This window comes from Macaca fascicularis, chromosome 7 (genome assembly GCF_037993035.2).
Source record: "Macaca fascicularis isolate 582-1 chromosome 7, T2T-MFA8v1.1".
NCBI lineage: Eukaryota > Metazoa > Chordata > Mammalia > Primates > Cercopithecidae > Macaca > Macaca fascicularis.
Window position 1 is genome coordinate 10,146,909 of NC_088381.1, and position 26,073 is coordinate 10,172,981.

The 26,073-nt window shown below is 40.4% G+C and overlaps 1 protein-coding gene across 2 annotated transcripts in view; it reads right to left on the reverse strand.

Moving 5' to 3' along the window:
• AVEN (apoptosis and caspase activation inhibitor) overlaps nt 1–26,073 on the reverse strand; it is a 186,480-nt gene that overhangs the window by 4,209 nt on the left and 156,198 nt on the right. For both annotated transcript variants that reach the window (XM_045395240.2, XM_065547711.1), the window contains 2 exons: nt 5,128–5,198; nt 180–275 (listed from right to left, as the gene is read on the reverse strand). In XM_045395240.2, the coding sequence (XP_045251175.1) occupies nt 180–275; nt 5,128–5,198 (167 nt within the window). The remainder of the gene's footprint in view (nt 1–179; nt 276–5,127; nt 5,199–26,073) is intronic.

Below are 26,073 nucleotides of genomic sequence, written 5' to 3' on the forward strand. Positions count from 1 at the left end.
AAAAGTAACCTCGAAAATGTTTTGGATTCTCCTTTAAACTTTACAGAATGCTACGTTGATATGAAACCTTCAGTTTTATAAAGGGAAGCTGACACAGACATCCTGCTGAGGGAAGGGTTTCCCTCTTTTTCTCCTCCTGCCCTAATCCACCCGCTTCAAGAGGGCTTCAGGATTTCTACCTGGACCAGTTCAGCAGCAACGTTGAGTCGGAGGGAGAGAGGCAGCTCTTGAAGGGCTCGAACCAGTAACTCGCTATCCACGTAAAATGCTGAATTCTATATATAGATTAAAAAGAAAATATCAGGTGATAATTAAGTATGACCTTTTGGAAATAAAAGAAGAAACTGTAAATAAATAATCCACTGGAGGTATCTGGCTAGGAACAAAACACATCATACATCACACTTGATGTGTTAAGAGTTTCTGCATCTCCACATTATGATCAGTAAAACCAAAGCTACCTTCCTGAGCCACAGCTCACACTGTCAGAGCAAACAGGGCAATGATCACCCTCCCATCAAGACTGTCCAGGCCGGGCGCAGTGGCTCATGCCTGGAATCCCAGCACTTCAGGAGGCCGAGGCAGGTGAATCACCTGAGGTCAGGAGTTTGAGACCACCCTGGCCAACATGGTGAAACTCTGTCTCTACTAAAAAAATACAAAAAATTAACCAGGCATGGTTAATTACAGGCTGATGCCTGTAATCCCAGCTACTCAGGAGGCTGAGGCAGGAGAATCGCTTGAACCTGAGAGGCAGAGGCTGCAGTGAGCCGAGATCGTGACATTGCACAATAGCCTGAGCAACAAGAGTGAAACTCCAGCTCAAAAAAAAAAAAAAAAAAAAAAAAAGAAGACTGCCCAGTAACCTGGAAACTGTGGAGTCTTTTGCTATGACTAACAAGCTGAAAGAAAAGCAAGCATTTAATGAAATCTAACCTGATCCCTTCCCTGAATTCAGACTGCTGGCCTTGGACAGAAGAGGATAGGGCTGTTTAGGCAGTGAAGATGGGGCTGACAGGTGGTGTGAAGATTTCAAAGGAGCTGGTCTCCTCAAAAAACAAAAAATTAAAAAATTTTTTAAAGCCACTTTGTAAGAAGGCTTTCTTTTTTGGTCACCAGTTTGCCCCATAAAGGTCTGAAGCTGAAGAAGGCCTTAGATAAGCAAGTTAGCTGCAGTGACTTGCTTTTAATGCTAAACTGTGAATTTTTAAAATAGCTTTAATTGGAATAATAATAAATCAGCATTTTCTACATGTTTTAAAGTATTCGGTGCATTATTTTTGCCTGGGTAACCCAGCTCCCATGTCAACCTGGTCAACCCTGGCAGCCACTCGCAGTTGGAGTAGAGGACCTGGCCTGCGACATCCGGCCACAGACAGGAGCAGACAACACCCACTAAGGATGCTATGGCGGGTGGGGTGTAAAGAGAAAGGAGACACGCCAATGCTGGGAGAGGGGAGCCAGTCCTGACTATAGGACAAAGCCTTTCTGTCCCACTTCTCTGCCATCAGTGTGCACAGCACCCTGTCTGTGTGGTAAGAATCTGCAAGCCTGAAGCTTCCTCTCTGGCCAGGAATCTGAGCTCTGAGTCTCAGTATCTGTATAAAGGCACACTCTTTAGTGAGAAAAGAACCTGCTATATAATTCACTTTGCAGCTAAAAAACATAGCCTTTAATCAGACCATTACATCTTCCCCAGAATCTACAGGACTTACTGTCCATATGCGCCTGGGGCCCAGAGACCATGTGTACACGGTATGGTGGAGTAATAAGCTGGGCAGCTTTTTAAGATACAGGTTCACAGGCCTCACCCACAGAAGTGGACTCTCTGGGTGGGGTGGGCGTGGTGGGGGTGGTGGGAGCCAGGAATCTGCCTTTAAAAGCCAGGCCCTCAGGAACGGCCGCATATAACTCAGCACCCAGCAGTTCGCTCAGCCCCCAGCAGCTGCTCAAAGAAGTCCTACTGGATAAGTCACCATTGTCAACAGAAATTTAATCTGGAATTTTAAAAACCGAGGTGATTTAATAAATAATAAATCTGTTTGTTCACCCAGGGAAATTATCTTCCCACTCATCCCCTCTTTACATGGTGCCCACCCTGTCCAAAGGAAAGCTGTGAGAATCCCACTTGCGGATCTAAGAGACCAACACGCCTGTGGTCATGGAGGCCAACAGCTAGATCAGAGCACCCGGACTGCTGGCCTGTGTCCCTTCACCCTGTGTATCCGCCACAGAGCAACGAACGCCAAGTCCAAGCCGTGACACCCGGTCCCTCTCCTGCCAGGACTCCCTTGAGGATTTTGGACATGTCTCCCTGTCAAACTCCCACTCCCTTTAACTGCAAAGACAAAACGTATTTCTACTTTTCCTTTTTTTTTTTTTTTTTTTGAGATGGAGTCTCTCTGTTGCCCAGGCTGGAGTGCAGTGGCACGATCTCGGCTTATTGCAATGTCCACCTTCTTGGTTCAAGCAATTCTCCTGCCTCAGCCTCTCAAGTAGCTGCGATTACAGACTTGCACCACTACGCCCAGCTAATTTTTGTATTTTCAGTACAGGCGGGGTTTCACCATGTTGGCCAGGCTGGTCTCAAACTCCTGACCTCAGGGAATCTGCCCACCTCGGCCTCCCATGATCCCTATAATCATGGGATTATAGGCCTGAGCCACTGCGCCCAGCCTCTCTCTATTGTCTTGCGTCACTGGTCACACTGAGGACATGGGATAGTATGTGGAATAACAACAAATTACATATATATGTGTGTGTACATATATATAATATATAATATGCACTTGAATATATATTATATATTATATGCACTCAACATATAATATATAATTATATATAGTATGTATTATATATATCCAGTTTTTTCTCTTACATCAACAAGGAAATTTAGTGAGGAGTTAAGTCAGACAGGAAATTGTTTTGATGGGGAAATGAATTCAGTTTCAGACACGTCCTACCTCCAACTCGAACTGTTCAAAATCAAACTTAACTTCTTTCTGCTCTTATTTTGTTCCATTCATGTAACCACCACCCACCTAGTCACTCAAGCTAGAAAGCATAGTGTCACTGCAAATCTTTCTTGTCCCTGTGCCTCACATCTGGCCAGTGACCACATCCTCCGCTCAAGTCCTGTCTGTGAGCAACCTGTGTCCCACGCCCACTGGCTGCACGCCCTCGGGCTCTCGCTCTTTCCCATTCGTCCAACACCACACCCTCCTTATCAGTTTCCCTGCCCCTAACCTCTCATCTCATCCGTTCAATGCCTCCCCATCCTTCCCAATGCGGCTGAAGTTAAATCTAACCATTTCCATATTCTTGCTAAACAAAACTTTGTTAACAAATAATATGAGTAATAAAAGAGCTCATTTTGAGTGTTCCATATGCATCAGGAACTGCACTCAAGGGCTTTTTATTTATTATCTAATTTAGTCCTTCTTATAACTCTGAGTTATATTTTGTTATTAGCTCCATTTTACAGGTGAAGCAACAGAGAAAGAAAAAGTTTACCCAAGTCTTAGATCCAGAATTCACACTCAGGTCTGAGACTGCTGGTACTAACTAGCCCACGCCTGCCACTGAGGCCTCCTCCCCTGGGAACACTACACTCTGGCCACAACCTTCTCTGAGGGTAACCTCGTTTTCCTGATCTTACCCATTTTCATGTTGTTTCCTCAGACAGGACCTACCAGAGTCACGCTTGTCCACCAAGACCTATTCAAATGATCTTTTCCCCACGGTACCAATTCCAATCACTTCCAGTGCAAAGTAACTATCTCTTCCAGTACTGTTAATTCATTTATCGCACCCTTATTTTAGGTTGTATTCTTGTGCACGTATTAGGTAAATATCTGTTGAGCATCTACCATACTACAGGTCAGCCAGTGTGCCCAGGTAAGGGGCCAAGAGCAGTGAACAGGCAGGGTCTGTCTCATTCACTTTGAATAAGCTCCATTTAATAAAAACATTTAGTAAACCAGTGCTCTATGTTCTGATGAAGGACGAAGCTTAGAATTATTTGAAACTCTGAAGCGACTTGAAATATTCTTTGGTAATCAATGTGGTTCAAAAGGAGATGAAATGCAACTTGTTTGGCTTCTACCATATTCCTCAACAATCTATCTTCGCTGTGTCCTAGAATTCTAACAAGTACCTCAGGCGTAGACCCAGACTTAGCAAAGACAAATGTAATTCTCACCTTTTTCTATGGCATATATAACACGCTCTTTGTAAAGTGCCAGGCAGTCATTTTCCAAGAGACTTCGCTCCTCGTAATCTGTATGAGTCAGAGGCCATCCCAAACAAGTGAGCTTAAAACCGGCCCAGAGATCAAACAAGCCACCCACAGCGCATATGCTGATCTGGGAGCAGAACAGGGAGGACACTGCCTATGGGCTTCACATCTGCAGCTTCAGCCACCTCTCTGAAGCTGGGGGCAGATGCTAATCAGTTTATCAGACAGTATGCTCTAGTCCTGGAGTTGGGGAGCATATCACAAGCCACCACTATGTCCCTATGTGCATCCTAAAAGGGGGAAAATATCTGTCATCTCATACGAAAAGAATTAGTGGAAGCCCGCTTGGAAAATAATCAGAACTCCTTGAGAAGAAAATATTACATACACACAAAATAAGGCATTTGGGGTTTAGAGACTTGATGAAAGACTTCTACAATATTTGCCCTTATTTTATACTTCTGTTCTCTTAATTGTAGAAGTATTATTTAAAGCTATAAGGTTAAGGGTTCTCAACCTAACACCAAAAACAGTGAGAGAGAAAACTAATTTTCAACTCTAAAGGGAATCGTCAAAGAGTGGCAAAGGGGGAAGACCAAATGGCAAAGTAATCCACTCTGTCAAAATCACAGCTATCGAGTTTCTACCTCGAGACCCAGTCCATGTGTGCCGCATAATTCACACAGGTGGCCAGGTAGAAAAGTGTACTCTCGCTTCAAGGACTTGTGGAATTTCAGCCCCCTGAAAATGTTCTGAAAAGGTTAGCTGAGAGTACACTATATAAAAATTCTACTCTTTCTACATGAAGACTCTGTCGCAAGAATGTAAAAGGTATTAGCCTTCAGCCTTGAAGAAGAGCCAGTCCACACTTAAGACAACGCTTATCTTACCTGTTTTGGACAAGAAGCTTCAGTATCCCATTCTTTCTCCTCAGCAAACCGGAACTGTGAGAAGGAGTCCCCTAGGAATAGGGGAAAAAAAATTATGCAAAAGCCAAAGGAAACTCTCAGTTCTCTGAATTTCCCTGCTAGAGCAAAAGTGCCATTTCTGAAGTGCTCAAACTCAAAGGGAGAGACAAGGATAAAACTGGAACATACCTCCAACTCCATTTCCAAAATCACAAAACACACAGATGACAACGTTAACATTTGGTAAGATTAATTTTTAGTGCATTTCATCTTACCAAATGGCATAAGGACCAAGAAAAAAAGATAAAATCACTAATCTTAGTCACTGGTAAATAAATTTGATCCCTCAAAAGTTATGGCATAGGCCGGGTGCAGTGGCGCTCACCTGTAATCCCAGCACTTTGGCAGGTGGATCACTTGAGGTCAGGAGTTCAAGACCAGCCTGACCAACATGGTGAAACCTTGTCTCTACCAGAAATACAAAAATTAGGCTGGGCACGGTGGCTCATCCCTGTAATCTCAGCACTGTGGGAGGCCAAGGCGGGTGGATCATGAGGTCAGGAGTTCGAGACCAGCCTGGCCAACATGGTAAAACCCCGTCTCTACTAAAAATACAAAAAATAGCCAGGCATGTTGGCACATGCCTGTAATCCCAAGCTACTCTGGAGGCTGAGGCAGGAGAACTGTTTGAACCTAGGAGGCTGAGGAGCCGAGATTGTACCACTACACTCCAGCCTGGGCATCAGAGCAAGACTCCATCTCAGGGGGGAAAAAAACAAAATTAGTCAGGGGTGGTAACGGGCACCTGTGGTCCCAACTACTTGGGATGCTGAGTCAGAAGAATTGCTTGAACCTGGGAGGCGAAGGCTGCAGTGAGCCAGGATTGCACCACTGCACTCCAGCCTGGGTGACAGAGCAAGACTCTGTCTCAAAATAAATAAATAAATAAATAAAACAAAATGGAAGAAAATATCTCATTCATAATAGCAATAACATACAAAAAATTCCTAGGAATGAATCGGGAATAAACATTTATTAAAAGAAACTTTAAAAAATAAAACTTAAAAAGGAAGACAAAAAACTTAACAGTATCAAGATACCAATTTCACCTAATGAGGTCTACAAATTCAATATTCAATCCCAAAAAGATTTCATTTGTCAAAATTACTCAAATTCATTTTTTAGAATATATGAAACTAAGGTATGCTTTCTTAAAAAGGGTAAAGAAGTTGTCTTATTGATTATAAAAATATATTCAAAAGTCTCAATAAATAAAATGGATAGTCACTGGTGAAAAAAATAAGCACAGAAGAGTGTCCAGAAACAGACCCAGGTATATGGATACTTAGATATCGTAAGAGTGGCAGATGAGATCTGTGGAGAAATCACTTTAACGGTGTTAAAGCAACTGACCAGCCATGTGAGAACTAGGCTAGTTCCCAATATCTCATTTCTCAGATGTAAAACATATTTTGCATGAATCAGGTATTTAAATGTTTAGAAAAAAAGGAAATTATAACAAGAAAGCAGGGATGAATTTCTTATTATCTAGAAACGGGAGGGCAAATTTTGGCTGCTGAAAAAATTTTAATACATAAAAATAAAATTTTTTGAATTACAGGAATTATAAACAAACTCGAAAGATGACAGGCTGAGAAGTAATATTTGTAGCACATATTATTGGCAAAGAATATGTGGAAGTTCTTTGCATATTAGATACAAAACTTCCACAAATCAATTAGAATAAAGCAACCCAGTAGGAAAATAGGAAAAGGGGAGAATATGTGAAATATGATTGCTAATATATATGAAGTAAATGACTGATGTATGAATTTAAAATCTAGTAGATTTTTTTAAAACTGGCCAAATTGCTGAATGCTTTATTGAGTGTTGTTTTTGACATTCTTGAACTTCTATATTAGACATGATCATATGATTTCACAGATTAATATGTAATTGGTACAAGATTCAGTAATGCAAATAAGGTATGCTATGTATACTTATTTTTAATATCTGAATATTCACTTAAAAATATAGGTAAAATTCCAACAATGACTATCTTATTCTACCAGTCTGAGAATGAGGAACCAGGCACCCCTACCCAAAAAGACCCCAAAAGTCTTATCTGAAGATATCAGAGCTACCAAGGCACTGAGGACTTGGACAAAATTCCTGGAGAGAAGAGAAGCATACAAGGAGGTTAGGCTAACATTTAGGGCTGCTTATCCCCCTAATGCAAGGCTAAAAAACAACCCAGGAGGTCGTAAAGCTGAAGAAAGCTCTGCCAGTCTTACAGCACCAAAACTGGAGTTCGGGGCCAATGGATGAGGAAGTCTTGGAAAACCAAGGCTTTCAGGCAGGACCCGCTGATAACTGCATCCTGTAAGGAGGAGTAAAGTAGGCATTGACCAGCCCTCACCAAGTCTGAGGTCCAGCTGTGAGTCAGCTCAATCTCTGATCCTGCCTACAAGCAAAAGTAAATCATTTTTGGAGGAAAATGACACTATCGATATCCTCCAATGATCTCTACAATTTTTAATTTACAATGTCCAAAATTCATTAAAAATGATCAGGCCTACCAAAAGATGAGATCAAAATAGTAGAAAACTAAGAGAAAAGAAAAAAGAAACGAGTTAACTGAAAAAGATCCACAGAGATTAAGATATTGGGGACATGAGACATGGATTTTGTAATTTTGCCATGTCAAAATTTTAAGAACAGGAAAAAGTATAACATCATAAACAATGACATCCATGAAGTCATCTTTGATGCACACAAAATAAAATACACATAAAGAATACAAAGAAGAAAATGTTGGAGAAAAATGAGCTACCTAAATATAACACATTTTGTTTTCAGGAATAAAACTTCAAAATATAACACAATTTAAAGAAGGCTTTAAAAAATTCTTACAGATAAAGCATATAGAGGCTTATTTTATTTTAGTAGAGATGGGGTCTCACTCTGTCACCCTGGCTGGAGTGCAGTGGCATGATCAGAGCTTACTGCAGCCTCAAACTCCTAGACTCAAGTGATTTGCGCCATCTCAGCCTCCCAAGTTTCTGGGACTACAGTACAGGTGCACACCACCATGCCCAGCAAAATTATTATTTTTTGTAGAGATGGGATACTGCTATATTGCCCAGGCTGGTCTCAAACTCCTGGCCTCAAACCATCCTACCACCTCAACCTCCCAAAGACCTAGGATTACAGGTATGAGACACTGCATGTGGCCTAGAGGCTAATTTTATTATTATGTTTTAGATAAGGTCTCGCTCTGTCACCCAGACTGGAGTGCAGTGGCACAATCACAGCTCACTGCAGCCATGACCTCTGAGGCTCAACTGGTCTTCCTGGCTAATTTTAAGTAATAAAGTTAGTAAAATGACTACTACAGAATACCAACCACTCTGATTCTCGCACTGAAGATGAAAGTGTACAAACCTGTTGAAACTATGACTCCTAGAACTAAAAGTCTTTCTGGAAAACACATTACCAAAATTCTTCTGTGTAACGTTGTTACATACACACAAAGTATGGTGATTTACCAAATGTGCTACTTTTATATCTTATATACCAGACATTTGGACATGCATGGACAATTAGAAATCTACTTTAAGTAAGATAGCATGGGGTATTCACAGCACATTCCATTCTGCTCCAGCTGTATCTGTCTGCCAGAAGAGTTCCTGGTCTCTCACATGCTAAACACATGGTGAATCTGACTAAGAAGTGTGGAAGAAAACCAGAAAAGAACAGTAACAGCCGACTGTAGTTGACAAGGGAACAAACATGGAGACATGTGTCTTAGGACTCATAAGATTCAACGGCTGTGTGTCCTGAATTAATTGGAGCATAGTGAAAAGAATGGCACTAGAAAGAACTAGGAAGCTCAAAGCAGTGTCCTCCCTCTTCTTCAATTAAAGACTAATTGTATGACTTACAGAAGATTGGAGAACAGACTTGTTGTGTACTTATACGATATCCTCAAACAAGATCGAAGAGCAGCTGGTGACTATTACATAGCCTGCTTAAAAAACAATAAAAATCCCGTAATATTCTACTACTTTGTAGATAAGAATACCAAAATATTAGGCCCACAAATTCAATGACTGCTTATGATGAAGGCATTTACTGGAATCTGTTTAAAAGGGGGAAGGAGGTAGCAAAACTGATGTACATGAAGAGTTCACATTTTCCTTACGTGATAAAAAGCCTCATCTCACCCTATTCCAGCAACAATGGTGAAGTTGGCATGCTTGCAATCAAAGCTGAGACACAGGAGATATTGAGACAATTCTGTTGTATTTTGAAAGTCAATTACATTCCTCTATTGCCACATTTCTAGAGCCAAAATTAATAAGAGATTTTTAAATCAAATAATCGTGTGAAGAAGCAAAAATGCTATAAAAAAAATAGAAATAAGGCTGGATGTACAGTGGCTTAAGCCTGTAATCTCGGCACTTTGGGAGGCTGAGGTGGGAGGATCAGTTGAGGCCAGGAATTCAAGATAAGCCTGGGCAACAAAATGAGAACTCATCTCTATTAAAAAAAAAAAAAAAAAAAAAAAAATTACCCAGGCATGGTGGCCCGCGCCTATAGCCTCAGCTACTCTGGAGGCTGAGGTGGGAGATCGCTTGAGCCCAGGAGTTTGGGGCAACAGTGGAGCTGAGACCGTGCCACTGCACTCCAGCCTGAGTGGCAGAACAAGATCCAAGACCCCGTCCCAAAAAAAAAAAGAAGAAAATTAGAAATAAATATAAGAGATAGCAATCTTACATATGCTTCTGCAAACATTCAAAAAGAATGTTTCAAGCAGTATACAATGCTTCAGTTTCTAGGACTGCTTCATGAAACTCATGACCATCAAACAAATCTCCAAGGGTAGGGGTTGATAAGGAGAGAAAGTCTTTACCTAGTCAGTTACTATTTGAGAAGACAAGCGTAGTTGCGGAGGAACAACATTACCATCATCAGTACTCTATTCTGGCAGAGCCAGCCAAACAACATCTTGTTCCTCTAGACACCTCAGTTAAAAGCTAGCAACTTTAGCATTGCAAAGGTGTAGCGTACTGTATGGTGACTATAGGAAGAATCAAATAGCTCACAGTAGTCAGAAATCAGTATGCCCATTTGTCTACATCTGGCTACTAAAATTTTAATATATTCTTTAATTTCCGTTTTTTTCTCGTATCCCAGTAGTCCATTTTACAACAATGATATTTAGCTTTAACTTTAGCCAAATATTGATCATTTGGCCAAAATGTGTTTTGGTGAACCACAACATTCAATCAGTGGCACTCCATTTGGTAGGTCTGTATGTATGGACACAGAAAGATACCCATTATCTCAACTGCTACATGAGAAAAGCAAGGCTTCAGTATAGTATGAATGATACATATATATATACACACACACACACACACACACTCTTATATATCTTTATATATATATATCACAAAAAATACGAATTCATGCATAGAAATTAGTCCAAATAATTAATACCTATTTTTAAAATGACTGTCTCTCAGGTTGTGGGATTGAAGGAGACTTTTCCTTTTGGCACAACACGTTTTCCAGTCAAATCATCCTTTGTAAACAACAAGGAGTTTTCCTTTTGGAACTAAACAAAATGGAAGAAAATCTAGAGAAAAGCTGAATTTTCTTGGGTAGGGACCTTCTCAGAATGTATCTGAGACAAAATATTCAGGAGACTTCAAAAGTTGGAACTGCAGACATCATTCATTCTAACCCTCCCTTTACAGAGCTGTGAAGAACCTTAGCTCTAGGAAAGTTCAGTGTTCTAATCAAGACCACACCGCCATTTAATGGCTGGACACCAAGACTCTTGGCTCACAGCATTTGTTATTTTATTTTTTAACTCTGCTTCTCCAAAAGACAACCTGGCATCGATTTTTCTCAAACTCCTGGGCTCAAGGGATCCTCCCACCTCAGCCTCCCCTCCCAAGTAGCTAGAAATACAGGTACATGCCACCGAGGCCAGAGAGCATTTATAATAATAAATTATTAAGTAATAAAGCTCTTCTTTCCACTGTTGCTGCTAGGCCTCTTAGCTGTCTTGAGTTCCCCAGAACAAAAGCAACACTCAGTAAGTATTTTATGATACTTGACATACTAATATTTTATTTGTTGACATGTTTGAAGATATGGAAGTCCAAACTAAGAAATAAAGAATTCCTCTTTTTAGGAAATCACCTCAGGAACTTCCTAAAATTATGCCTAGAGTATTTTTAAAAATAGTCTGTCTTGGGGCCGGGCGCGGTGGCTCAAGCCTGTAATCCCAGCACTTTGGGAGGCTGAGGCGGGCGGATGACGAGGTCAGGAGATCGAGACCATCCTGGCTAACACGGTGAAACCCCGTATCTACTAAAAAATACAAAAAAACTAGCCGGGCGAGGTGGCGGGCGCCTGTAGTCCCAGCTACTCGGGAGGCTGAGGCAGGAGAATCGTGTAAACCCGGGAGGCGGAGCTTGCAGTGAGCTGAGATCCGGCCACTGCACTCCAGCCTGGGCAACAGAGCGAGACTCCATCTCAAAAAAAAAAAAAAAAAAAATAGTCTGTCTTACAGAACTCTAAGTATTCTAATAATGATAGTATTAGTGAAATAAAGGTGACACACCAATTCTATCACTGTGTTTATAACATCCAGGATTTTCACACTGCCTAACTTCCCAAGCTGGTCTGACACATGTCTTATGGTCAGTGGCAAAGTGGACACTAAAGTTGCTAGAATTCCTCAGTACTAATATGCTTTCGAAAAGCTTACTATCTAGTCATAGATAATACAGCTGCCAGTTTTAAGCTTATCCTTTCAGCAGCATCAACAAAAAAAAGCTTTCAGTCAAGCAAAAGTACTTAACATAAAGCTGTCCAGTGAGAATTCAGGGATGTTTACAAGGAACAATCTTTACTCAGGCAAAGACTTTCAGAATCAACAATATGGATCAGGCATATGTGAAGAGTGAATATCAAAGATGGAAAATCTTCCCAAGTCTAACACCCAACTCTGATAATTTGATAGTAGCAATTCCCATAACCCATTCATCCTGGCTCTTTGGATCTTTTAAATCATATAATTGACCTGGATCTTTGTGGTGTCTCCTTTGGGAAACCAACTCTAGAAAGCAGAGGAATGTGTCACCAATTCTGGATAAGTACTTCATTTTAAGCTCCATTTTCCTGGCTCTTGTTCCTCATGATCATCTTCCTTTATTTGTCGCACAGCCCCTGCAGAACATGTCCTCAACCAGGACACCAAGTTACTGAAAAACCACAAATGAACTTTACAGGCCGACAAAGGCTGAGAAGACCCCAGTCTTCACAGAGGAGGAGAGAATGCCCAATAAGTCACCACAATGGCTGCTACAAAAAAACAAAATGTCCTCTTTCATTTCTCTGAACTTCTCTAATCTCATCTATGAAAGACGACACATTTGGAGGGTCCAGGTGGATCCTAAGTCTCCACGCTGACACAGATCAATCCAGGGAAAATCCACAGCTCAGCCTACAGGACATAAAAATTCCTCACCACTTCCAATTTCTAGCTTCCATGATTCAGCTTTTATAGATGCAGATGTCACGTCCTTAACCTCAATATTTACCCTAAAACAAGCGACACCTACCACACTTTGTCTTTGTGAGAAAGACTATGCAAGCCACTACACTGATTATTTTAAAGTTAGGCTGAGCTAAGAAATAATAAAAATCTCTCCTCCTATTCAGGGATTCAACTTCTTCCTGGTTTAGTCTTGGGAGAGTGTAAGTGTCCAGGAAATCATTCATTTCTTCTAGATTTTCTAGCTTATTTGCGTAGAGGTGTTTATAGTATTCTCTGATGGTAGTTTGTATTTCTGTGGGGTCAGTGGTGATATCCCCTTTATCATTTTTTATTGCGTCTCTTTGATTCTTCTCTCTTTTCTTCATTAGTCTTGCTAGCGATCTATCAATTTTGTTGATATTTTCAAAAAACCAACTCCTGGATTCATAGACTTTTTTTGGAGGGTTTTTTTGTGTCTCTATCTCCTTCAGTACTGCTCTGATCTTAGTTATATCTTGCCTTCTGCTAGCTTTTGAATGTGTTTGCTCTTGCTTCTCTGGTTCTTTTAATTGTGATGTTAAAGTGTCAATTTTAGATCTTTCCAGCTTTCTCTTATGGGCATTTAGTGCTATAAATTTCCCTCTACACACTGCTTTAAATGTGTCCCAGAGATTCTGGTATGTTGTATCTTTGTTCTCATTGGTTTCAAAAAACATCTTTATTTCTGCCTTCATTTCGTTTTGTACCCAGTAGTCAAATAAAAGAGGACACAAACAAATGGAAGAATATACCATGCTCATGGATAGGAAGAATCAATATCGTGAAAATGGCCATACTGCCCCAGGTAATTTATAGATTTAATGCCATCCCCATCAAGCTACCAATGAGTTTCTTCGCAGAATTGGAAAAAACTGCTTTAAAGTTCATATGGAACCAAAAAAGAGCCCACATTGCCAAGACAATCCTAAGTCAAAAGACCAAAGCTGCAGGCATCACGCTACCTGACGTCAAACTATACTACAAGGCTATAGTAACCAAAACAGCATGGTACTAGTACCAAAACAGAGATATAGACCAATGGAACAGAACAGAGGCCTCAGAAATAATACCACACATCTACAACCATCTGATCTTTGACAAACCTGACAAAAACAAGAAATGGGGAAAGGAGTCCCTATTTAATAAATGGTGCTGGGAAAATTGGCTAGCCATAAGTAGAAAGCTGAAACTGGATCCTTTCCTTACTCCTTATACTAAAATTAATTCAAGATGGATTAGAGACTTAAATGTTAGACCTAATACCATAAAAACTCTAGAAGAAAACCTAGGTAATACCATTCAGGACATAGGCATGGGCAAGGACTTCATGTCTAAAACACCAAAAGCAACGGCAACAAAAGCCAAAATTGACAAACGGGATCTAATTAAACTAAAGAGCTTCTGCACAGCAAAAGAAACTACCATCAGAGTGAACAGGCAACCTACAGAATGGGAGAAAATGTTTGCAATATACTCATCTGACAAAGGGCTAATATCCAGAACCTACAAAGACTCAAACAAATTTATAAGAAAAAAACAAACCACCCCATCAAAAAGTGGGCAAAGGATATGAACAGACATTTCTCAAAAGAAGACATGCATACAGCCAACAGACACATGAAAAAATGCTCATCATCACTGGCCATCAAAGAAATGCAAATCAAAACCACAATGAGATACCATCTCATGCCAGTTAGAATGGCAATTATTAAAAAGTCAGGAAACAACAAGTGCTGGAGAGGATGTGGAGAAATAGGAACACTTTTACACTGTTGGTGGGACTGTAAACTAATTCAACCATTATGGAAAACAGTATGGCGATTCCTCAAGGATCTAGAACTAGAAGTACCATATGACCCAGCCATCCCATTACTGGGTATATACCCAAAGGATTATAAATCATGCTGCTGTAAAGACACATGCACACGTATGTTCATTGCAGCACTATTCACAATAGCAAAGACTTGGAATCAACCCAAATGTCCATCAGTGACAGACTGGATTAAGAAAATGTGGCACATATACACCATGGAATACTATGCAGCCATAAAAAAGGATGAGTTTGTGTCCTCTGTAGGGACATGGATGCAGCTGGAAACCATCATTCTTAGCAAACTATCACAAGAACAGAAAACCAAACACCACATGTTCTCACTCATAGGTGGGAACTGAACAATGAGATCACCTGGACTCAGGAAGCGGAACATCACACACCGGGGCCTATTATGGGGATTGCATTGGGAGTTATACCTGATGTAAATGACAAGTTGATGGGTGCTGACGAGTTGATGGGTGCAGCACACCAACATGGCACAAGTATACATATGTAACAAACTAGCACGTTATGTACATGTACCCTAGAACTTAAAAGTATAATAATAAAATCTCTCCTCCTGCTAAACAGTGACTTATAATTAGCTTTCTCACCAAGTGTAGGGCCCAAAAAGCCCCTGAGCATCGAACATCCACACTGAGCACTACATAATAGGATGTGCCTATCTTCCCAATGCCATTAAAAAGCTGCTTCCCCATCTGCATGGATTATGTTGAAGGAAATGCCAAATACACTAAGGTACCTTAAAGGGATTCTAGGCTTTATGAGAAAAGGATGATGACATTCTGGAATTTAGAATAGAGTTGTTTTCCCCAAAACAGTTGGTGACTATTCTGTTAAGCCTGTAAAAATTCTCAGATCAATCTTCAGAATAAGGCCAGCATCAAACCCTGACACAGAACTCCAAGATGAGAGTAGATGACTTGACAAGGCTGAATAAATAAGAATACAAAGATCAATCTTTGGATGGACAATGAAGTCGTAAGATCTTAGAACTGATCTGTAGTATAGTGTGTCAGAATAAGGTCTGGCTGCATGTAACAAAGACCTGTACCTGTATATCATGGCCCAAACAAGATAAAAGATTCTATCTCTGTTGATATGGTTTGGCCCTGTCCCCACCCAAATCTCATCTTAAATTGTAGTTCCCATAATCCCCAGGTGTCATGAGAGGGACCCAGTGGGAGATAATTGAATCATGGGGGCAGTCTCCCCCATACTATTCTCGTGATAGTAAGTTCTGACAAGATTTGGTGGTTTTTTGTTTGTTTTGAGACAGAGTCTTGCTCTGTCACCCAGACTGGAGTGCAGTGACGCGATCTCAGTTCACCGCAACCTCTGCCTCCCAGGTTCAAGCGAGTCTCCTGCCTCAGCCTCCTGAATAGCTGGGACTACAGGCGTGTGCCACCACACTCGGCTAATTTTTTTGTATTTTTAGTAGAGATAGAGTTTCACCGTGTTGGCCAGGATGGTCTCAATCTCCTGACCTCGTGATCCGCCCACCTCAGCCTCCCAAAGGAGATTTGATGGTTTTATAAGGGGCTTCCCCCTTCACTCAGCTCTCATTCTTCTCTCTCCTGCCACCTTATGAAGAAGAACATGTCTACTTCCCCTTCCACCATGACTGTAAGTTTCCTGAGGCCTCTGCAGAACTGTGAGTCAATTAAACCTCTTTCCTTTATAAATTACCCAGTCTTGGGTATGTCCTTACAGCAGTGTGAGAATGGACTAAAACATTTGTCAACTAAATGAAGTACAGAGTCCAGCAGTCAAAGGCTGGTATAGTTGGCCCAGGCTCCTCCCATTGCTCTGCCATGCCTGGGGAGGTCCTTCTTGCCATGGTCCAATATGAGAACCAGAGCTCCTGTTATCCCATCAAAATTCCAGACAGAAAGATAGAAAAATAATTAAAGAAAAAGGGGCAGAAGGCATGCAGAGTCTACCTATTAAGATTTTCTAGAAACTACAACAGAATATTTCCACTCATTTCTCTTTTGGACAGAGCTGTATCATAAGTATAAGAAATATATCATAGTTCTATCAAACCACAAAGTATGTAAGATAATTTTTTTTGGGTGGCCATGGGACCAGATAAAAATCAGAGGTTCTATTACCACAGAGAAAAAGGGAGAATGAATATAGGGTTAGGAAGCAAATGCTCTCTGTGACAAGTTATGGGACCATCCTACTTGAGAAATAGCTGATTAATAAGGGTCTGCTTCTAGGGGAGGCACTGTGCTCACTAAAGCATGAGTTGTCTCCCATCATTCTGAAAGCTACTTGTAACATTCAAACTTCTCAAATTGGAATTTTAGACAATGTGCCTTTCAACGTTTTTTTCAATTCTAACATAGGGTAATTATCCAGTAAAATTCTAGTTTCCAGCAGAATGTAACAGCTTTTACCAAAATAAATATTGTTTACTACCTTTCTAGGGGAAAATGGGAAAGACTTTGGAAGTAATGATTGTATTTAATTTATTAATTTTCATTTTTCACACATTTTAACACAACTATTTGCCAAACACTTTGGTGTGTTAATAACATAAATATAGAAGACACACTCATGTTTTCCTTATTCTCAGACAGACTCTGAGTTGAACAAGACAAGAGAAGACTGCATGAAACAGAAAAAACGAAATTTAAAGGAAATCTGAATTCTTTCCTCAAGGACTTAGAGGGGGTCACACTCTCTCCCTTTATTGTTTTATACACACAATGATATGCTCGTGGTGCTAATTTACTTAGAAGAGATATGGTCCACTAAGAAGCTTATATGTGTCTCACTAATAACTTGTCTGACACCTAAAATGTTGACTGTTAGTTAACTTGGCTGGTGAAAACCACCATACAAATAATCAAAGCTTCCAGGTCCAGTGCCTGAAGTTGAAAGCCCACCAACTCCATCAGCAATTGTGCAACCACACCTAGTTCACCCCCAGGGAGAACAGAAGAGAAAGAAGAACTAGATCAATAACTTTCCTACATACTACCAATAAACAAGCAGATAATTTTAAGTAGAAAAAAGTAACCCCTCCATGCCAGCAACAAAACCTTAAGAATGGGTGAGACCTATATGAAGAAAAACACAAAACTACACAGAAAGATCCTTGATTATTCATTTAACAAAAATCTGTTAAGAGCCAGATACTGTATTAAGTGCTGAAAACATAAAATTAAATAGATTAATGCCATACCCTAATGAGTTAAGGATCACATAAATAAGCAGTTACAGAACATACAATGAGAGACACAAAGTCTTATGGGACCATTGTGTGTGTGTGGCAGGGGGAAGGGGAGCATAGTGAATCCAGGTTGAGGCAGAGTCAGTGAGGCTTCCTAGAAGAGGTGAATACCTGATCCAAAGGAAAACAAAGAGCTGACCAGGCAAAAAGCCAGAAGGAGACCGTAACTAAAGGAAGAGCCAAAATCAGAAAGGAGAAAATGCAGGTACTGTGGGATCTGCAAGCAATGTGCTGTTACTAGAGCATAAAATTTGAGCAAGGGAGTAATCAAAGGTAAGGACAAAGGTATAAATGGAAAAGTGGAACATTCCTGGATGAAACTTTACAACTGCAAAGATGTCAATATTAATATTTAGTCAATACATTGTTTTAAGAGTGACTGTTAATTTGTTGTTCCAAATTATTGTTAATGTTTTATATTCAATATATTTAATATTTATATTTATATTCAATGTGATTAATATTAATTTTAAATTGCCTATGGAAAATACTTTTGGAATTCTTTTTTTTTTTTTTTTTTTGAGATGGAGTCTCGCTCTGTCACCAGACTGGAGTGCAGTGGCGTGATCTCAGCTCACTACAACCTCCAACTCCCTGGGTTCAAGCGATTCTCCTGCTTCAGCCTCCCAAGTAGCTAGGACTACAGGCACGCGCCACCACACCCAGCTAATTTTTGTATTTTTAGTAGAGATGGGGTTTCACCATGCTGGCCAGGATGGTCTCAATTTCTTGACCTAATGATCCACCCGCCTCGGCCTCCCAAAGTGCTGGGATTACAAGTGTGAGCCACCACGCCCGGCCTGGGATTCTTTTCTGCTATTTTGATATAACTCAGCTGAGATGTACTTCTTACAAATATTTTACAAATATTATTTTAATTTTTATATAGTTGAAAATATACCTTTCAGAAAATTATCATTTAATATTTTGAACATCTTCCAAATTTCTAAATACAAACACGAAAAATCTATTAACAAAATCATAAAAATGGGCATCTTTTTGACTGCTGTACTACAAAGACTTTAAATGACACATAAATTAAATTCAAAAACTCTAAAACCACATTATTCAAATAATGCTAGTATTTTAATCTATGTCAGTGTAACAAAACATTTTCCCACCAATGCCAAGATCATTTCTTTAAGTATCCAGCAGATTTCTTGCTTTTATTGTTGGCTTGTGAGTCTGTTTTGTTTTTGTGCACACTATGAGCTTAGCTGAAAACTATAAAATAATATTAGACTAATTAGGACGTTCATAATGTCCCTTGAATACACCTGTCTCACACTGCAGTGTAAATTTTAAATTATCTGTTTCTCTGCCTCTTCCCTCTCCTATTCAACCCAATGGACATGAAATATGTGTCTGCATACAAAAAAAAAAATAACGCATCCAACTGGCCTTCTCATCTCATTAGGTTTTATTTTCAGTTTTGAAAAACACTATTCTACTGAGCTGTGATTTCAATGGGCAAATGACATACAGAGTAATTCGAATTTTTAAATTTTTTGTTTAGCCTTCCTGTTAAAAATGAGAGCAAATATGTGCAAACTGTGATTTTTATTCTTTTTCAGGTCATGTCCTTTGAGACTAACGGAGCAGCTGTGGCTTCTTGTCACAGCATACATATTACAGAAAATCAGGCATACAATTAGAGGGGAGACTCAAAGTTCAGTCCTGAAAATGATGTGCAAACAAATGTGCTCCCCACCAACGGGGTCAAGGTACGGCAAGGCAGATCGATACAAACCCTACATTCTACCGATTCCAAACTTCACATAAAACCAAGTGGCCACCAGGTGTCAAGGCAAGTTCCCTCTCCGATGTGCCAAAATGATCTTGCTCTGGGGATGTTTGTGCATCACTGATCGTGTCTAGGTTTTTGTTCACCGATGCAAAACGTTTTTTGGTTTTCTGGTTTTTTTACTTCTTCAAGGGGTGTTACACATTATATGTTCAGTAGCTTGAGGTGTCTAGTGATCTTATCTTTGTTGGGGCTCCATGCCACCTTGCTCCACACGAAGCCAACCTGATTTCTGTATGTACACACCTTCGGTAAAGCACTGAAACTGTCAGGGCCCAGTGTTTATTACTACTCCCGTGACTGGTGCGGTGCCTGGCACACAGTAGGCAGTTAGTAAATGTGCATTTAGTAAGGAGGGAAATAAGAATAATGTGTAAATATATGCATGCAAGAATGAGCAAACGAACAAGAATACAAGTCTAAAAAAATCAACAAATGAACATATGTGCCATAAAGGGGATAAGGTAACAGAGAAACAAGGGGGAAAATCATGTTAGTCCCACAAAGCTTGCCAAAAATATAGGGCAAAAATGTAAAATACACAATTCTGTTTGCAAGCAGAAATTTCTAGTAAATGAAGGAACTCAAAGAAGGAACTCAAAAAAGGAACTCAAAGAAGAACAAGTGGGAAGAACAAGTGAGATCTTCAATTAGAATTTTCTTAAACCACTCTCAAAAAGGGAGAAAGATGAAAAGGAACTAAGGATGGATCTCAAAATGTAATATTCCAACAATTACCACTATCCAAGACAAGTGAATAGTGCAAACTTACTAGCTGATGAGCTATGAACATGACCATTACAAAGGTAAAATTGGCCAAGCATGGTGGCTCACAGTTATAATCCCAGCACTCTGGGAGGCTGCGGAGGATCATGTGAGCCCTGAAATTTGAGGCCAGCCTGGGCAATATAGTGAGAACTCATCACTACAAAAAAATTTTAGAAATCAGCCAAGCGTGGTGGTACACATGTGTAGTCCCAGCTGCTCAAGAGGCTGAGACGAGAGGATTCCTTGAGCCTGGGAGACAAAGGTTGCAGTGAGCCAAGATCACATCACTGCACTCCAGCAACAGAGTGAGACCCTGTCTGGAAAAAAAAAAAAAAAAAAATCCTAAAAGATATACTAAAATGTCTGGCTTTTAAACATTCCCCTTGTTGTTAATAAGCAAGTTTTAGAAATTTATCCCCACAGAAATATTTTTTACATTGTATTAACTATTTTTTAATGGTTTACTTATTGTACTTTAAGTTTTAGGGTACATGTGCACAACACGCAGGTTACATAGGCATACATGTGCCATGTTGGTTTGCTACACCCATTAACTCGTCATTTACATTAGGTATCTCTTTTAATGCTATCCCTCCTCCAACCCCCCCCACCCCACGACAGGCCCCGGTGCGTGATGCTCCCCGCCCTGTGTCCAAGTGTTCTCATTGTTCAATTCCCACCTATGAGTAAGAACATGCAGTGTTTGGTTTTCTGTCCTTGTGATAGTTTGCTCAGAATGTTGGTTTCCAGCGGCATCCATGTCCCTGCAAAGGACATGAACCCATCCTTTTTATGGCTGCATAGTATTCCATGGTGTATATGTGCCACATTTTCTTAATCCAGTCTGTCATTGATGGACATTTGGGTTGGTTCCAAGTCTTTGCTATTGTGAACAGTGCTGCAGTAAACATACGTGTAAATGTGTCTTTATAGTAGCATGATTTATAATCCTTTGGGAATATACCCAGTAATGGGATCGCTGGGTCAAACAGTATTTCTAGTTCTGGATCCTGGAGGAATCGCCACACTGTCTTCCACAATGGTTGAACTAGTTTACACTCCCACCAACAGTGTAAAAGCATTCCTATTTCTCCACATCCTCTCCAGCATCTGTTGTTTCCTGACTTTTTAATGATCGCCACTGCTGTGAAATGGTATCTCATTGTGGTTTTGATTTGCATTTCTCTGATGACCAGTAATAATGAGCATTTTTTCATGTGTCTGTTGGCTGCATAAATGTCTTCCTTTGAGAAGTATCTGTTCATATCCTTTGCCCACTTTTTGATGGGGTTGTTTGATTTTTTCTTGAAAATTTGTTTAAGTTCTTTGTAGATTTTGGATATTAGCCCTTTGCCAGATGGGTAGACTGCAAAAATTTTCTCCCATTCTGTAGGTTGCATGTTCACTCTGATGGTAGTTTCTTTTGCTGTGCAGAAGCCCTTTAGTTTAATTAGATCCTATTTGTCTATTTTAGCTTTTGTTACCATGGCTATTGGTGTTTTAGTCATGAAGTCCTTGCCGATGCTTATGTCCTGAATGGTATTGTCTAGGTTTTCTTCTAGGGTTTTTATGGTTTTAGGTCTAACATTTAAGTCTTTAATCCATCTTCAATTAATTTTTGTATAAGGTATAAGGAAAGGATCCAGTTTCAGCTTTCTACATATGGCTAGCCAATTTTCCCAGCACCATTTATTAAATAGGGAATCCTTTCCCCATTTCTTGTTTTTGTCAGGTTTGTCAAAGATCAGATGGTTGTAGATGTGTGGTGTTATTTCTGAGGCCTCTGTTCTGTTCCGTTGGTCTATCTCTCTGTTTTGGTACCAGTACCATGCTGTTTTGGTTACTGTAGCCTGGTAGTATAGTTTGAAGTCAGGTAGCATGATGCCTCCAGCTTTGTTCTTTTTGCTTAGCATTGTCTTGGCAATGCGGGCTCCTTTTGGTTTCACATGAACTTTAAAGCAGTTTTTCCCAATTCTGTGAAGAAAGTCATTGGAAGCTTGATGCAGATGGCACTGAATCTATAAATTACCTTGGACAGTATGGCCATTTTCATGATATTGATTCTTCCTATCCATGAGCATGGAATGTTCTTCCATTTGTTTGTGTCCTCTTTTATTTCGTTGAGCAGGGGTTTGTAGTTCTCCTTGAAGAGGTTCTTCATATCCCCTGTAAGTTGGATTCCTAGGTATTTTATTCTCTTTGTAGCAACTGTGAATGGGAGTTCACTCATGATTTGGCTGTTCGTCTGTTGGTGTATAGGAATGCTTGTGATCTTTGCACATTGATTTTGTATCCTGAGACTTTGCTGAAGTTGCTTATCAGCTTAAGGAGACCTTGGGCTGAGATGATGGGGTTTTCTAAATATACAATCATGTCATCTGCAAACAGGGACAATTTGACTTCTTCTTTTCATAATCGAATACCCTTTATTTATTTCTCTTGCCTGATTGCCCCGGCCAGAACTTCCAACACTATGTTGAATAGGAGTGAGTGAAGGCATCCTTGTCTTGTGCCAGTTTTCAAAGGGAATGCTTCCAGTTTTTGCCCATTCAGTATGATATTGGCTGTATCCCCACAGAAATTTTAACATGTAGGAAGAAATTCATACAAACACCAGCCTTGCTTATATCAGCAAGTAGTATTTGCAGGGCGTGGTGGCTCGCACCTGTAATCCCTGCTACCTGTGAAGACAGCTTGAGCCCAGGAATGGGGGGTTATAGTGAGGTATGAGCACACCCCAGTTCTCCAGCTTGGGTGGAAAAAAGAAACAAAGAAAGTAGTATTTTCCTGAGGATTCTGTTTTGAAACTATTGTTTGCAATGCATAATGTGAATTCTTTAGAAATTTACTTTTGTTTTTTTGGACTTTCTTTCCTGAATAAAAACTGGCATCACTACCACTAGAAACGTGAGCTCTACCTGAAGCATCTTAAAGTCGGTGACAGGAAAAGCAGAAAGTGGCGTGCAGTCTCTGGGTTCCTCGCCGTGCACATGCAGCCCCTCTGATTAGCTACTTCTGGCTCAGACCAAATGTGTAATAAATCAAAGCAGTTGGAAGAGAGTGTGGTCACAGTGTTCCATCAATTCATCCGTGACACCAAGTTCCAACTCAAGGCTTTTCAAACAGAAAAGAAGGAGAAGAAGGAACAACCTTGATGCCAAGATTTTTTTTTTTTTTTTTTTTGAGACAGTGTCTCGCTCTGTTGCCCAGGCTGGAGTGCAGTGGCGTGATCTCGGCTCACTGCAACCTCCACCTCCCAGGCTCAAGTGATTCTCCTGCCTCAGCCTCCCCAGTAGCTGGGACTACAAGTGAGCACCACCACACCTGGCTAATTTTTGTATTTTTAGTAGACATGGGGTTTCACTATGTTGGCCAGGCTGATCTCAAACTCCTGACCTTAGGTGATCTGCCCACTTCGGCCTCCCAAAGTTCTGGGATTAAAGGCATAAGCTACTGCGCCTGGCTGATGCCAAGAATTTTAAATAGCTCTACCAGCACCGAAAGTGCAGAATCAGGAAGGAGCTACTGAACTCTACCAAATCTCCAGAAAGCACCTATGCTGGGTAGTGTGGCTACAAAACAGGAAGGCACTGACAAGCCGTTATTAGGATCTTACTCCTCTTTTCTGGTAAACAAAACTGAAACCATTGACAGCTAATACTATAAATGTAACTAAAAGTTTAACAAAGTAGAAGAACACACGCAGTTGGGGTGATAGGGTTTTTCTCTTAAAAAAAAAAAAAAAAAAATCAGGCCAGGCGCAATGGCTCACGGCGCTAACCCTAGCACTTTGGGAGGCCGAGGCAGATGGACTGCCTGAGCTCAGGAGTTTGAGACCAACCTGGGCAACATGGTGAAACCCCATCTCTACTGAAATACAAAACATGAGCTGGGCGTGGCAGCATGCGCCTGTAGTCCCAGCTACTTGGGAGGCTGAGGCAGGAGAATTGCTTGAACCTGGGAGGCAGTGGTGGAGTTCGCTGAGATCGTGACACTGCACTCCAGGCTGGGTGACAGAGCGACACTCCTTCTCCCCCCTAAAAAAAAAATCATCAAATCTGTCAAATGCAACTTTCCCCTACAGGTGGCTCTTCAAGATTCACACTTCAATGTAAAGCTATGGTTTGGGCATATTTTATTCTTGACATATATTCCTAAAATTGGAATTACTTGGTCCAAGGATAAAATTTGGAACTATTTGTTATGTTACTCTATTGATCTGCTGAAACACAGGTCCAGTGTGCAAATGCCACTCATAACATGCTCATCCACTTTTACACAAATGTGTGTTAAGTGCCTACTATGTGTCAGACTAGAAGCTAGTGATACAGAATGTTACCCAAAGTCCCTACTCTCATGGAATTACTGCTACTTAAATGTCTACTAAAGGGAGAAGAAAATTTACGTGAATCACCTATTTCCTGAAAGCCCTATCAATAACTTTTGTATTTACGTACACAATTGTATTAAAAGCCTTATTATTAAGTATATTAAGAAGTATAAGCCCTTCTACTTATTAAAATAATAGTATGCAGCCAGGCACGGTTGCTTACGCCTGGAATCCTATCACTTTGGGGAGGCCGAGGCGGGCGGATCAGAGGTCAGGAGATCGAGACCATCTTGGCTAACACAGTGAAACTCTGTCTCTACTAAAAATACAAAAAAATTAGCCAGGTGTGGTGGAGGTTGCCTGTAGTCCCAGCTACTCGGGAGGCTGAGGCAGGAGAATGGCGTGAACCCAGGAGGCAGAGCTTGCACTGAGCCGAGATCATGCCACTGCACTCCAACCTGGGTGACAGAGCAAGGCTCCATCTCAAAAAAAAAAAAAAATTATTAATAATAATAATAGAATGCTGTTTTAATTGCTTTTAAAGCTCTCCCTTTTCCATATAACTTTTTCCTAACTTGTATATCCTTAGATGCCAATTGCTGGATGTTATCTATGTGGTTAAAAGGTGCCATCTGGAAATTAAAGTTTGGGCTACCTTTTGGATTATCGATTCTATGGCATAGCAAGATTCCAGAATGTTCTTTTATTGAAAGCATGTTTCCATCTTTCTTTCGTCTAGTGCTCAGTGTCATAGCTCCTTCATACCCATCTGTAGGTGTCTGGATTCTACCACTGGTGGGCACGTTCTCTGAATTCAAACGAACTTACTCTCTAGTATGACAATGTATTTTTTAAATCAGACTTGGGTTGATTTTTCGATCTTTGAAGCTTAACCTACTATTTTTTTTCATTGTTGTTCTGCAATGGTTTATATTTTCTACTTCAGAGATACTTTTTGAACAACTCAGACACCGTTTTCAATGCAACTATATTTTTCTTTTTCTTTTTTTTTTTTTTTTTTTTAAAGGAGGCCCCCACTCTGTCACCCAGTATGAAGTATGAAGTGCAGTGGTGCAGTCATAGTTCACTGCAGCCTCAATCTCCCAGGCTCAAGTAATCCTGCCACCTTAGCCTCCTGAATAGCTGGGACTACAGGTATTCACCACCATGCCCAGCTAATTTTTTTTATTTTTTGAAGAGATGAGGTCTCCCTATGTTGCCCAGAGTGGTCTCGAATTCCTGGCTCAAGTGATCCTCCCACCTCAGCTTCCCAAAGTGCTGGAATTACAGGCAGGAGCCACCGCACCCGGCCCAGTCATAACTATTTCTTAACTGAATCACTGCAGCTGTA